Genomic DNA, 13615 nt, shown 5'->3' with positions numbered 1-13615 from the left:
TAAACATTTTGGTAAGAGACCTTTATTTATGAGGATTTTGTTTTTGGGTTTGTTTTCAATAAAATTATTCTAAATAAGATTAGAGTTTGCCTTACTAAAGCTGAGACTGCATTGATAAAGTCAAATGTAATACATATTTAGTTTTGTATTTTCTTTTTTATATATTGCATGGAAGTACACTGACATTGGTGTCAGACTAATATTTATTAGATGCAGCTATAATGCAATAATAAATAAATGTTTTTATGTTTGCAGGGAAGATGGTACCATCGGAAACAAGCAGTAAAGGAATTGCACTGTACATTGGTACGACTGCTAAATGAATTGTTACCATGGGAACCAAAACTAATGAAGGCTTTTCAGAGAAATAGGTAAATAGGGTATTCTTTGGAACAATGTGAGAGAGATGAACAAAACACAAAAGTTACATTTTTTAAAGTAATAATTGATGCTAACATCCTGGTAACAACAATCCTTTAAGGCTATGTGTGAGGTATAGACAGCATTTTAGTTTAAAGAGCTAGATGTTTTAATGTTATGCAGGAGTGCTAACAACTCCATAGATAAGATTGAACAGAGCTTTCTGTCTAACAACTGATTTTTCAAAATGCCCTAAAATCCCCATGCATACTCCAATTGTTTTTAGAATTACTATGCCAAGTCAATGTCCAGAGTAGAGTTAATTATGCAAAGTTGGGTTCATTTGGACCCATGGGTCCTGAGATACACCTTTTAACTGTGAATAAAATTTTCCTGTTCTTACAAATTTTTTTGCACCCACTTGTTGCTCAGACTTTGGCACTGATTTGCACAAAACTGAGATTACCTGATTGGACTGATCTCAGCTGGTGTCAGATTTGACATCAGCTGCAGACCAGCACCAAGATCCACATCAAGGAAGCTGTATTTAAAATGTTGTTAATAGATCTTTCCAGCTCTGTAAATTATACTTGACCACTTTACCTGTTCTAGACAAATCTGCAAAGACTTGCTAGTTGTTAACACCTTGTACTAAGGATTCCCTCTCGGTCATCACCTTCAGTTACCGATGTCTTATCCTTCTGGTTCACTTTGATATATTCCAACAAACGAACTTCTCAGAGCAGTAGTGCAGAGCAGAGGACAAAGAGAGTGCCTAGTAGTGTATGAATGCTAGGACAGATGTGGAATTCTGGTGGGCATTGAGAATATGTAAAATTGTGTTAAAATGGGGTGAAGCACTCTTATGGTCCCATCTTATTGACATACCTAGTGGAATATCAGGCACTGGAGGTAAATAGCAGCTGTTCTAGCAGCCCTGAGACTTGAGACATTTTAAAAATTCTTTCAGGCATTCTTAGATTTTTAGAGCCAAGAGGAAACATTATGATCATCTAATTGGACCTAGTATATAACACAGACCAAAAGCAGAGATCCCTGATGTCTCTAGCTGCAGCTGTGCCTCAACTCAGATGTCAGGGTGAGCTCAGGGAACTTGCTGCAACTGATTCCTGAACCAATACAGCTGCACCTAATACAGTGAAGGTCTCTGAGAGAGTATGAAAAGGAATGATGGCATAGAATTGTGTTGGATACAACACAAAAAGTGGCAGATACTGTTAGCAATAGGTCAGATTTGATTTGGTCCCAGTACCTATTGCCAGCTCCAGGGGGACAGAATTTTGGTTGTGGCAAGAAGGGAGCCATTACCTTAGATCTGTATTTCCTGGTTTTCAGAGGGTTAAGTTTAGTCACTATGCTCAGTTTGGAAGTGCACAAGCCTGTGCTAGGGAATCTTAACTATGTTAATTAAGTTTTTGGGCAGTAAGTATAGGTACAAGTATGAACAGTTAAGTATTTCCTTAATAAAATATTTAAAATAGGTTGCAGAAGTTAGTCATTATGTCTGATATTCTGTTCAAGGTCTCGACTGAAGAAGGACTATGATGATTTCAAAAGACAGCCAGACCATGATAAATTTACCAGAGAACTATGGAGTAATGAAGAAGGTGAAGTTGATAATGGAAAAGAATCTTTCAATGCAGTAGCCAGTAAATCTTCAGAAGCTGCAGAGCATCTGGAGATCCTGCAAAAAGATCATTCAGAGTTTGGTAAGCACTTAGGTGGGATTTAGTGACCATGTGGACGTGCTAGAAGGCCTACAGTTTTCCTATGTTTGGTGTTGTGGTTTTTTGGTTGTAGCTGTGTATTACATGTTGTTTTTACTATGGTGAATTATATTGGTCTAGATTCTGTGCTGACCTTCTTGGAAGCAGAGCTGAGAGAAAGGGTGGGCAAAGGTGGCTTTGTGCTACCTTTGTGCCCTCTGGATTCTGGTCTGTGGTGGGTGCTGAAATGGCACCCAACGTGAATCAGAGCTTAGAAGTGACAGCGTCCGCTACAGGGCTGTCTATGGATAGCACAACACCACAAATTCCTGTTGCCCTCAGTGTTATGGGCATGTACCCTTCTACTCTTGATCCATCCCTAGCATTTTCCCTGTGCTCTTTAAATAGTTGGGATGAATTGGGATGAAAGGCAGTGGAGCCATAACTATCTATTGGTTTTGTTTAAAAACTTTTGGATTTCTTTTTTTAATTCATGAATTTGCTTTAAATTAAAGCATTGTAACATCAAATCCTGGAAACTATGCTGTTACTTAGAATGTTGTAATTTGATGCATTCATAAATACAAATTTGGGACTTGATTTTTTAAATGAAATTCTGTGCCTCTTCAATAGGATTTGAAATGTAAATTGGCTGGAGAATAAGTTATTATGGTTTTTTAAAATTATGTTTAAGCATGTAGTTAATGGGATGATTAGTACTGTCATCACATCAGAAACTATTCTTTACATGATAGCATACTTATAAACTACTGCATTGCTTTTAGCTAAACACTACTAAACTATCATACAGCTGTGTCAGCTGCAAACATTTAACTTGTGATATATTTACAATTACTTATTTAATTCTTTCTGCAGATGAAATGAAACTATTAGAAATGGATTTTCCTGCAGGAAGGAACAGGCTACTGAAGAAAGAATTGACTTCTAAAGAAATACAGAAGACGCTGTCCAAATCTATTAAACGTCAGTCCAAGCAAAATAGTTCCCTGGATGATAGCACAAAAGACCTTTCACCAAGGAAGAAAGCTAAATTAAGCACAAGTGAGGCCTCAGTCCAGAGTACCAAAAGTGAGATGCAGACTACCAGTTGTTTGAGTGAACTGAAACAAAGCGAGCTATCATCTCCAGAATCATTTGCCCTGACAGATTCTGCAATGTCAGTATCAAACTTTCTGAAAGGGACCAAACCCATCCAGGCTTTACTTGCTAAGAATATTGGGAACAAAGTGACCTTAACAAATCAGTTGACACCCCCTATGGGTAGGGACATATTTTTTTCTGAAAAGGCAGTTATGTCATCTATGGAGTCATCCCCACTAAAGCCAGCATTGCCCTGCCAGACCAGTTCAAAGAGTCCTTTACAAATGGTATACAAAATGCCAAGTGGCCATTGTGTACCAATAGATGTCCATAACAGCTCAGTGAAGATTCAAATGCAGCCTCTGATTGACCCTAAAACGGGAGAAAAAGTCATGCAGCAAGTTCTTATTTTACCCCAAAATTTTCTCATACAACACAAAGAAGGAAAAGCTGTGGCAAAGCTGCACTGCACATCTTTCCCACAGGCAGCACATGTTAATGATTCTTTAGCACCTGTTCTTGTAAACCCAACTGTAAATGCTACCACTCAACTGTCTTGTACAGTTTTTAACAAGAGTGTTACACATTTGTCACAAGTGACTAGTCCAGTGAACAGACCACAGACACAGACTTTGTCCTCTGTAACTGCAACAAGTAACTTAGTAGCATCAGCAGTTAAAATTAGCCAAAGTGAAGCTGGCAAAATGAAGACTGCGATTTCACCTGACACATTCTCGGTACCTTTACCTTCATCCACTGTTTCCACATTAGGTCAGCCTTTGGCATCAGCAACAACACTAAGTGGATCTGCAAATACTACTTGTTCCATTCACAGTCTAGCACCACAGCAGGCTAGTGACTCCTGTGAAGCTAAACAGGAGCTGAAAACAGTGTGTATAAGAGAATCGCAGTCCATTCTTGTCACAACACGAGGGGGGAACACTGGAATTGTTAAAGTACAGACAAACCCAGACCAGATTTCACCTAATACTTTATCTCCAAATTCAGTTTTCACTTATGCACCTCAATTTCAGGCATTTTTGGTTCCAAAATCCACTACATTGTCAACCTCTACTTTTTCATCTGTAGCGACGGCCGCTTCTAGTCTCCCACTGTTTGGTCAGTCTTTTGTTTCTGGGTTTTCCCCCTCAACAACATCTTCTGTTACCATTCCAGCCATTACAGCAGGCTTAAACCAGATAATAGGGAAAAATCTCAAATTTCCATTAAGGCAGCTTCCCACTAGTGGCAGTTTGGGTCAAGTAATAGAGAAAACTCAACAGGTATCATCTCCTACTTTCTTGTCCTCCATTTCATCAACTAGCACTTTGGTGCCAGCAACTCCAAACGGTACTGTTAATGTAGTTAGCATTTCTTCAGGAAATATTGAACACAGTAGCACAGGCATTACCCAGACTCCTTCAACACAGCAACAAGTTGATATTAAAACTAAAAAATATCCTGTTACACAACCTGAGACTGCTACAGCAACAAATGGAGATGTGATCCGTGGTACTCCGATTCAAAAACTTATGTTGGTCACAAATCCACCTATTCTTTCTCCTTGTGGAGCTACAGGAGTAAATATAATGCCTACTCCAACATCCACTGGTGTTAGTGCCCAAAAATTAGTTTTCATTAATACTCCAATTCCCAGTAGTCCATCAAATACCAGTCTAGTTGCAGAATCATTAAAACAGGCCCTGCCTTCTTCCATGGGCAAAACATATGTTAACACCCCAGAACAACCTCAGTTACTTCTAATTCCATCTACAATGGGAGCACCAATAAAAGCAAGTTCATCACCTACTGTGTCTCAAATAAAAGACGTTAAAATTGGACTAAACATAGGTCAAGCCATTGTAAATAGCACAGGCAATGCACAGCATGTTCCACCAATTAACATACTGAAGTCTGCAGCTCCCAAAGGAATAGATGACATAAACAGCAAGGGTTTTATTTTGCCTTTGTCAACAAGTGGTAGTTTGGTTCCAGGATGTTCAGGTTTTGTGAGTCAAAGTATTACATCTGTTAATGAATCTATAAGTGTTGCAGCAAAAGCTTTTATAGTAACAACAGCAAATGCATGTTTAGATTCAGTTTCAGTGACACCAAGTGGAACTTCTATTGGGACACAACCCACTGTTTTGGTTAGTGGAAATGACACTTCTTCAAGAATAAGGCCAGTTGTAACTAGTCGACTATGTACATCAAATATTGGAAATACTATGGCCATATCAACTGTCAAAACAGGACATCTTGCTTCATCTGTTCTTATTTCAACTACACAACCAAGAGTATCTTCTCAAAGTGTACCATCTGCTTTACAGTTTCCAGTTACCTTGCCTGGACCTGTGGCAGCCTCCGCTAAAGTCATTCAAACAGTTCCTCACTTGACAGCAGTTCCAGCTGCTGCACAATGTCTGCCCCTTCCAAAAGGACAGCCCCCCACACTGGTACAATTTCAGTCACCAGGAATTTCAGCTGCAGTGCCAACTAATGCAAACGTTCACAAACCTCAAAATGTATTGCCATTTGCTTCACCAAGTACAGGTAAAATAATTAGTTTTTCCAACTTTGCTTCTCTCCCATGCCAGCAGATACCTCCTAGTTTAACAAAAGCAGCTCATGCTTACTCTTGTGCTCCAGGTGCCTCTGTCATTCAGACTGCTACTGCTTCATCAGCTGTAACTAGCCAGGCAATGGGTCAGTTGAATGAAACTTGTATTCAACAGAAAATAGTTATTAACACCTGTACGCCTTTGGCACCTGGAACTCACATCGTGATTAATGGCACTCGATTTATTGTTCCACCGCAAGGTCTTGGAGCAGGCAGCCATGTTCTTCTCATCTCTGCTAATCCAAAACATGGGCCTCCTTTACTTATTAACAATGGCCAAGGGGCTCGAGGTCTACCATTTGTTAATCATATTTCCCAGAACATCACATTAGCACCAAGTAATTCATTAAGTTGGCAGACATCAAAACATCCTCTGAAAAGCTCTACAAAAATTGTGAACTCTCTTGGGACAGCAAACACTCTGCCCATCGTACATGCAACACCACAGATAGTAAACACTGCTGCTAAATCAAGCGCTCCACCCTCTACAGCAACACTGTCTATGTCTTCAGTGATAAAACCTCCAGTTAATGTTTTAGCTAAAACTTCTTTGGTTCCTGCCATAAATGCTGGTAACTCTCAGTTACCAAGTAGCACTTCAGTATTTCACTTAGATACATCTATCAAGAAACTGTTGGTCAGCCCAGAAGGAGCCATTTTGAATGCTATAAATACTCCAGCATCAAAGGTTGTTTCTTCTCTGTCTTCTTCCCTGTCACCCATTGCAGTGTCCAAAAGCATAAATCCTTCTAGTGTCTTCCCTGCTTTTCAGTCATCTGGCCTAGGTAAATCTGACAAAGCTGCATCCTGAATTTGGAGTGAATGAGCCAATTTCACATGTTTGGGGCATTCTTTGGACTTTGGAAATCATTATAACTGTTGAACATTTCTTACACTGTTTGAAACATACTTTAAATAGTTGATTTCTTTAAATCTAATCTTTGTATTAGATTGCAGCTGTTTTCAGTTTGCTTGTGGGAGATGTGAGAGGATCTGTTTGTTTTCCCTCTAAGCTAAGCTTTCAAAGGGTTATTTAATAAAATGGTCAAAATGACCAACTTGTTAATATACATAGCAAAGTGTAAAATTTGATTTTAGTTTAAAGGAATCTAGCATTTTGCACATTTACATTGACATGTTTCATTTTACAATTTGAACCATTAGGCGGCATGTTTATAACAATATGTGTCTTTTTTATTTTTATCAAATCTTATTTTTGTTTGATTTGTTTCTGTAAAAAAAATATATTTATGCATTGTAAAAATCCAGTCCATGGTGTAAAATTGTACATATTCCTGATCCCTAACAATCTGTACTAAACTATATGTACAAAGAACTATGCTGTCTTATTTATGTTTTGTTTACATAATGTATAGTTTTTTAAGTATTTTAGTAATTTTGGACCAGTGTACTGTTAAGCAACAATGCAGAAGAATCTGCATGTAATAAATCAAGTTGCTGTACTGCTTTGTTTTGACAGTATTTTAAGACTGTATCTATTGCATCGTGGGAGAAGAATTTATACATGCACCTCTTTACAGTAGACATGCATTAATACAGAAAAATCTTGCAGAGTGGAACTTTGCCAAAAAGAATTATTTAAACCACCAAGCTTTGAGCTGTGATTTGCATTACATATAGGATTTCAATAATTAGGAACAGGTTTCCTGTTTACAGATTTCATATTTCAAAGAAACTCTCATTATTAAGGCTTCAAGTATTTCACGAAGGTCTTGGAAGTCACTGATTCCTTGACTTTCCAGGACCTCCAGGACTTCCGCAGCTGCAGCGGCTGGTGTGGCTGACCCAGGCAACTGGTCCCGGGTGCTGCTCCAGAGCAGCCGTCTGGGAACAGCACAGCTTCCCTGGGCCGCCCCTGTCCGAAGCAGGAGTGGAAGCGGCAGGGCCCCTGGGCTTCCCCACGCCCAAAGGAGCAGTGGCGGAGCTCCGGGCCACCTCCTGCCCAGAGGAGCAGCAGCAGCAGGGCCACTGGCTGCCCCATCTTCAACCCCGGATCAACAGTCCAGCAGGGTCCTGGGCCACCCCTCCCCTCAGGAGCAGCAGCGACCGCCGGAGCATCGCCCCCACCCCCAGCAGCAGCATCCACTGAAGTGTCCCCCCATTCCCCAGCACCTAAGATTTAGTAGTTTAAAACTGTATCTATTGCATCGTGGGAGAACAATTTATACATGCACCTCTTTACAGTGTATATGCATTACATTTAGTGACTGATTTAGCACCTGTGACCTGTCCGTGACTTTTACTAAAAATACCCGTGACTAAATCGTAGTCTTACTCACTATGAAGTGATTTTTGACCTTTTGTTTTCTCTCTTTGATGTTGCGGAAGAAATCATTTTCATTAGTTTCAAAATGGTGTTTCTGTCAAATCTTTTCTTTCATTGTTTATGATGAACTATTTTTTCCTGTTTCCTATAGCAGATTCATATATTTTTGTATGTATATGAATATTTATCAGTATGTGATGGGGGGGTGGGGGACACACACCAAACAATACATAAACTTAACTTTTACTAATGTAATTTTGATATAGCCTTCAGCATGTTTAGTTATTTGGACATGCAAATATATGACTATCTAATATCCACAGTCTTTGCTGAGATAACATCGGATGCCATCAAATGAAGTTCTGCACAAGGAACATGGATAGAATATAACTCATATGGATTTTTGTTTCTGCTTGGGCTAGGGCTCCACCGATCCAAATCCAGTGGACTGCTTCTCCTTCCCGTATATCACCATATAGCCATCCAGTCAAAATCAAGAATACTCAGTAGTGAGTTCCTCTGTCACTTCCGTTGGACCAGTATTTTCTTTTCTTCTGAAAGTAACAGACATGGGTACAGTAAAGCTCTTGAAACTCTTGACTGCTCTAGTAAACAGGAGAAGAAGGAGCTCCAGCTGTGGATAAGGGATGAATCAATTCATCAGCTGATGCCTTCTGTGCCGCTTGTTGCCTGGATCCCTTCATGCTCTTGGAGAAGAGGTCTCTTGAGTGCTTCAGCTCTGGGCAGACACTTCAGCCTCCACGAGATGCTCTTCTGATAACAAGTTCAGGTGCCAGGTATGATTTCGTTCTTTTCGTTCTGCTCACTTTGGACTCCTCTTTAATCCTTTTCTTGAATTTGACCTTCGTCCAGATCAGAAAAGATGTCCCCTCTCCCAAATTCAAGGTGCTTTTCTCCCCTTGTCCCTAGCATTGTGTGAATCTCTACCAGTGTATTTGGCTTCTTTTCCCATCATCTTCTCTTAAAAACTTGTAGTAAACACAAGCTGGTTCACCACAATTCCTAGGATTCCCTCCTTCCTTCTGACTAAAGATGCCACTGGCTGAACAAGAGCTATATAAAATACATATTTCTTGATATTCTAATCACCATATTTGTTTAGATAACTAAATCCCAGAAGTTCAGCCCTTCTTTTTTCATTTACCCATGGTCCTTTCCAGTTCTATTCAAAAGGAAAATACACTGACCAGACAGGCAATTTGCTTTTGGGGTCTTTCACATCCTCCTCTAAGCTCTTTGTGTAACTTCGGGATGTCTATTTGGGGAGGACCATGGAGGACCCAAAGCCTACCAGAAAAGTACATTTGGCTCGACTATGAAAAGTGACTGTAAAAAATGCCATATACCTACACAGTAGATCTGCTTCCTCTGTGTATTAAAAGTTATATCTGCTGTCATGGGTGAGAAAAACACACTTTTACTGTTTTTTTACACCCATTAGCCTTGTCATTAACACACCTATTCCTTCTTTTGCAAAGTATGCAGGTAGATTCTAAAATCCCAGGCCAAGTCTGTAAATTGGATTGGATTGTAAACTGCATATTGGATTAAGAAATTGAGTGATCATAAACAGGAAAAACCCTTATGCCATTTTTAAGATTCACTTTTCAGAGCAGACCCACCTTAAAACCATTCAGGCAATCGTGCAGGAATCCTGGGAAAAGTTTCACATTAGACCCTGCCTAAGCTGTCAGCAGTCTAAATTTGGCTGGAACTGTCCTAAATTTTACAATCCTGTCCTGGGTGTTTTTGGCAACTAGGCTTTGATCTAGTGCCCATTGAAGAGAATGGAAAGACTCTTCTTAACATTAGTGAGAGTTTGATTAGGCCTGTGTCAAACAAGGAAGGAATTTGTCTGTCCATAAATTCTCATCTGGAGAAAGGGAGTTACTTTAAAGTATGTTAACAGTTGAATTTTCACCATCTGTGAGACCCTCGGAACGCCAGCATGATGCTGAACACCCTCACATTTCTTATAAACCCCTAGCCCCTAAGAAATATCTTCAGTTCTCATGGTTAAAATTGCTTTTCTATGGGTCATTTGTACAGCCATGGGAGTGGGAACCTTCAAGCTCTATCCTGCAGCCATCTCAGCCTGGTTTTTCATCAAGTTAAGGCTCAAGCTTGTTTTTCAGTTTCTTCTCCAGATGGTTTTCCCTCTTTCTACTTGCCCCAAGAATTCTCTCTCAACATAATTTGTCTAGCACCTTGAAATGAGAAATTAAAGCACCATCTCAATCCTGCTATAAAGAGGATTCTTTATATTTATCTAAAAGAAATCTGGAAAGTAGGAATTCGGATCAATGGTTTATCATTTTTTACTCCCAAGAAAGGCTTATTAACCTCATAAGACTTCCAAGTTCACTGAGTAAGACGTTGCATTAAGGAAGTTTACCCTTCCTGGAGAAAGAGGCCCTGCCTTCAGTGAAGTGTTATTTTATAAGAGCTGTCTGCTTCTTGAGTTGAGATGGATTGTTACCTCTTCAGAATTGTAGAAAGCAGCAACCATGTGTGCCTTACCTTTACAATTACAGGCTTGAGGCTGCCTTTTCAGGGTGCCTCCATTTGGGGACGGGGCCTGCATGCTGTACTTTAGTACCACTCACAAAATTTTAGGTACTGACTGTGTTCTGGAACTGAATGCTGCAGTTGAAGTTCCTCATGTCTGGACAGGCGGAAAGGAACATTGTAGAATGGTGACTTCTTATCTGATAATTTAGACCAAGACCACATATGCCAGCCCATTTATTGCATGTTGTTTTCATTTTGCTGGTGGATCTGGGTATTGACTTTCTAAGATTTTGTTCTTCTGAAGACTAGTTTGGTAGATTTTTAGTAGAATGACTTCCATTATTGCTTGGGAGGATTTAAGAGAGCAGATTTAGCCTCCTTTTAAAGAGGGACTGTCACACAAGCTTTTCTTTTCTCCTTCTGGTATAGGAGGATTTATGCCATGGTTTTATCTCATATGGAAGAAAACTGAAGAAACCCAATTAGCAGATTTTAAAAAATACTGTTTACATAGTAATTAGTTCTGCTTGAATTTTTCTGCAGATTTATTTTTCACTACAATGAAACTTCAAATAACTACATTAAAAATAACTTGGCAAGTATAAGCTTGTAATGGAGGTGTTTGCAAATGTGCTTGTTTGGAGAAGTACATAGCAGTCTGCAGTTTTTGTGGACTGTCCTGTTTTATAAAGAGAATTATTGGAAATGTATATTCACATATCTGAAGTCCTGTTTGATAACTGAAATAACCTGAGATTGACTGACTGCCTAATAGGCTTTATGACAAAATGATAAAATTGGGCAAAGAATAATTTCAGTAATTTTGTGAATACAGTTCCTGTCTTCATCATTATTCTCTAACAACTGAGATGATAGCCAGAGTCAAGCTTCCCTAGAGCAACTAAAAATAAAGGGGAAAAGGACTCTTGATCATTTGCTATATAGCTATGGATTCTGTTTTGGGGCCTTATTAATTTCATATTTTGGGGTTTATTTTTAGCAATTCTTGAGTTTTGTGTAGCAGTTCCAGAATCAGGGGACTTCTGTTTGTATAGATGTATATTATATACATTACCCATTACAATAGTATGTAATGTACTGTAATGTTCCCTAACGCACTTTAACATAGTACTGTGTCAAACAGTACTGTGTTAAAGCACACTAGGGAACCTTTAGTGCGCACCAGTGGGATTTAGACATATCAGTTAATGCACAACATGTCAGTTCACTTTAGAAATCACACCTTTGTAGTCTCCATTACTGCTCCATGTAGACAAGCCCTTTGATACAAGTAACCATGTCAGGTGTTTTTCTGGTGTTCATTGAATAAACACAGATTTCCTTTTTATAAAAAAGAAATTGGTATTTTATTGGTGTTTATCAGTTAAAACCTGAAATCAGGAGAGAGAGAGAGATAACTTCCTTTCCCTTAGTTACATACAAAAAACTCTGCTGGAATAATGAAGGATGGAATTCAGCTGTAGTGGTGATGAAGAGGTAAAGATGCCTAGACTACAATAGGTAAAAAAGCATTACAGAAAGCCCCTTGAGCTATTCATCACCTGTAAAAAGTCTTGCATCCACACAAAACGACCAGGCATTTTACAAACTTTGATTATAACAGTTGCAACACCTAGGATGAGGTCTTTAACTCACGTCCAGAGGATCAGGTTTTCTCTACCAACGTAGATAGGAAATAGCATACATTGTACTGTACTGGTGAAGTTATAAGTATTCAAATATATTTGTAACCAGCTGTGCCTACACTAGCATTTTTAGGGAAATCTGTTGCACCAGTAGCAGCTATCATAGAAAACAACTACAAACATTTTTACCATCATGTCATACAGACCTGCTCTGAACAGAGCTTCACAACACAGTGGGTTAAACACGTATTTCCTGGCAACAGTAGCCCATAGCAACTCCTGCGGGAGTCGCAGGGCAGTACAGTGTTGGAAGATTTACCAAAAAATGTGCATATAGGCGAAGTACTAAAGCCTTGGTTACCCTTCCATTACAATCCAGTGAGGGAGCCCTTTGTCACAAACATGGTTCTAACTTGTAGTGTAAACTGGACCTTAATTTTCTTTGTAACCAAGCTAAAAGCCTACTGGGAAATGTAATTAAATTATAGGAAGGAGCAGAGAAGGACCTAATCTCTTTGTAAAATGAAAAGGAGTACTTGTGACACCTTAGAGACTAACAAATTTATTAGAGCATAAGCTTTTGTGAGCTACAGCTCACTTCATCAGATGCATACAGTGGAAAATATAGTGGGGAGATTTTATATACACAGAGAACATGAAACAATGGGTGTTACCATACAGACTGTAACAAGAGTAACCAGGAAAGGTGAGCTATTACCGGCAGGAGACCTACATGCCTCCAGCTTTCATCCAGACCACACCACACGATCCATTGTCTACAGCCAAGCTCTACGATACAACCGCATTTGCTCCAACCCCTCAGACAGAGACAAACACTTACAAGATCTCTATCAAGCGTTCTTACAACTACAATACCCACTTGCTGAAGTGAAGAAACAGATTGATATAGCCAGAAGATTACCCAGAAGTTACCAACTACAGGACAGACCCAACAAAGAAAATAACAGAACGCCACTGGCCATCACCTTCAGACCCCAACTAAAACCTCTCCAACACATCATCAAGGATCTACAACCTATCCTGAAGGATGACCCATTACTCTCACAAATCTTGGGAGACAGGCCAGTCCTTGCTTACAGACACCCCCCCCCCAACCTGAAGCAAATACTTACCAGCAACCACACACCACACAACAAAAACACTAACCCAGGAACCTATGCAACCTTGCAACAAAGCCTATTGCCTACTGTGTCCACATATCTATTCAGGGGATACCATCATAGGGCCTAATCACATCAGTCACAGTATCAGAGGCTCGTTCACCTGCGCATCTACCAATGTGATATATGCCATCATGTGCCAGCAATGCCCCTCTGCCATG

General features: G+C 39.6%; 1 protein-coding gene across 8 annotated transcripts in view; it reads left to right on the top strand.

The window, feature by feature from the left end:
- Positions 1–13615, top strand: part of KIAA2026 (KIAA2026 ortholog) — a 153451-nt gene that overhangs the window by 101582 nt on the left and 38254 nt on the right. For 3 of the 8 annotated variants that reach the window (XR_005293160.2, XR_006281727.1, XR_005293158.2), the window contains one exon: positions 256–371. The exons of 1 other annotated variant lie outside the window; for it this stretch is intronic. Coding sequence is in view for 3 of the 7 variants with exons in the window: in XM_038403204.2 (XP_038259132.1) it covers positions 256–371; positions 1903–2090; positions 2964–6619 (3960 nt within the window). In the remaining 4 variants the exon portion in view is untranslated. Of the gene's footprint in view, positions 1–255; positions 372–1902; positions 2091–2963; positions 11976–13615 lie in introns of those variants that run through there. 4 more of the 8 variants (XM_038403204.2, XM_043515282.1, XM_038403208.2 and 1 more) reach the window with 4 other exon arrangements.

Source organism: Dermochelys coriacea, chromosome 5 (genome assembly GCF_009764565.3).
Source record: "Dermochelys coriacea isolate rDerCor1 chromosome 5, rDerCor1.pri.v4, whole genome shotgun sequence".
Lineage (NCBI taxonomy): Eukaryota > Metazoa > Chordata > Testudines > Dermochelyidae > Dermochelys > Dermochelys coriacea.
Note: the sequence above shows the minus strand (reverse complement) of the source record. Positions and strands in the feature narration are given on the sequence as shown.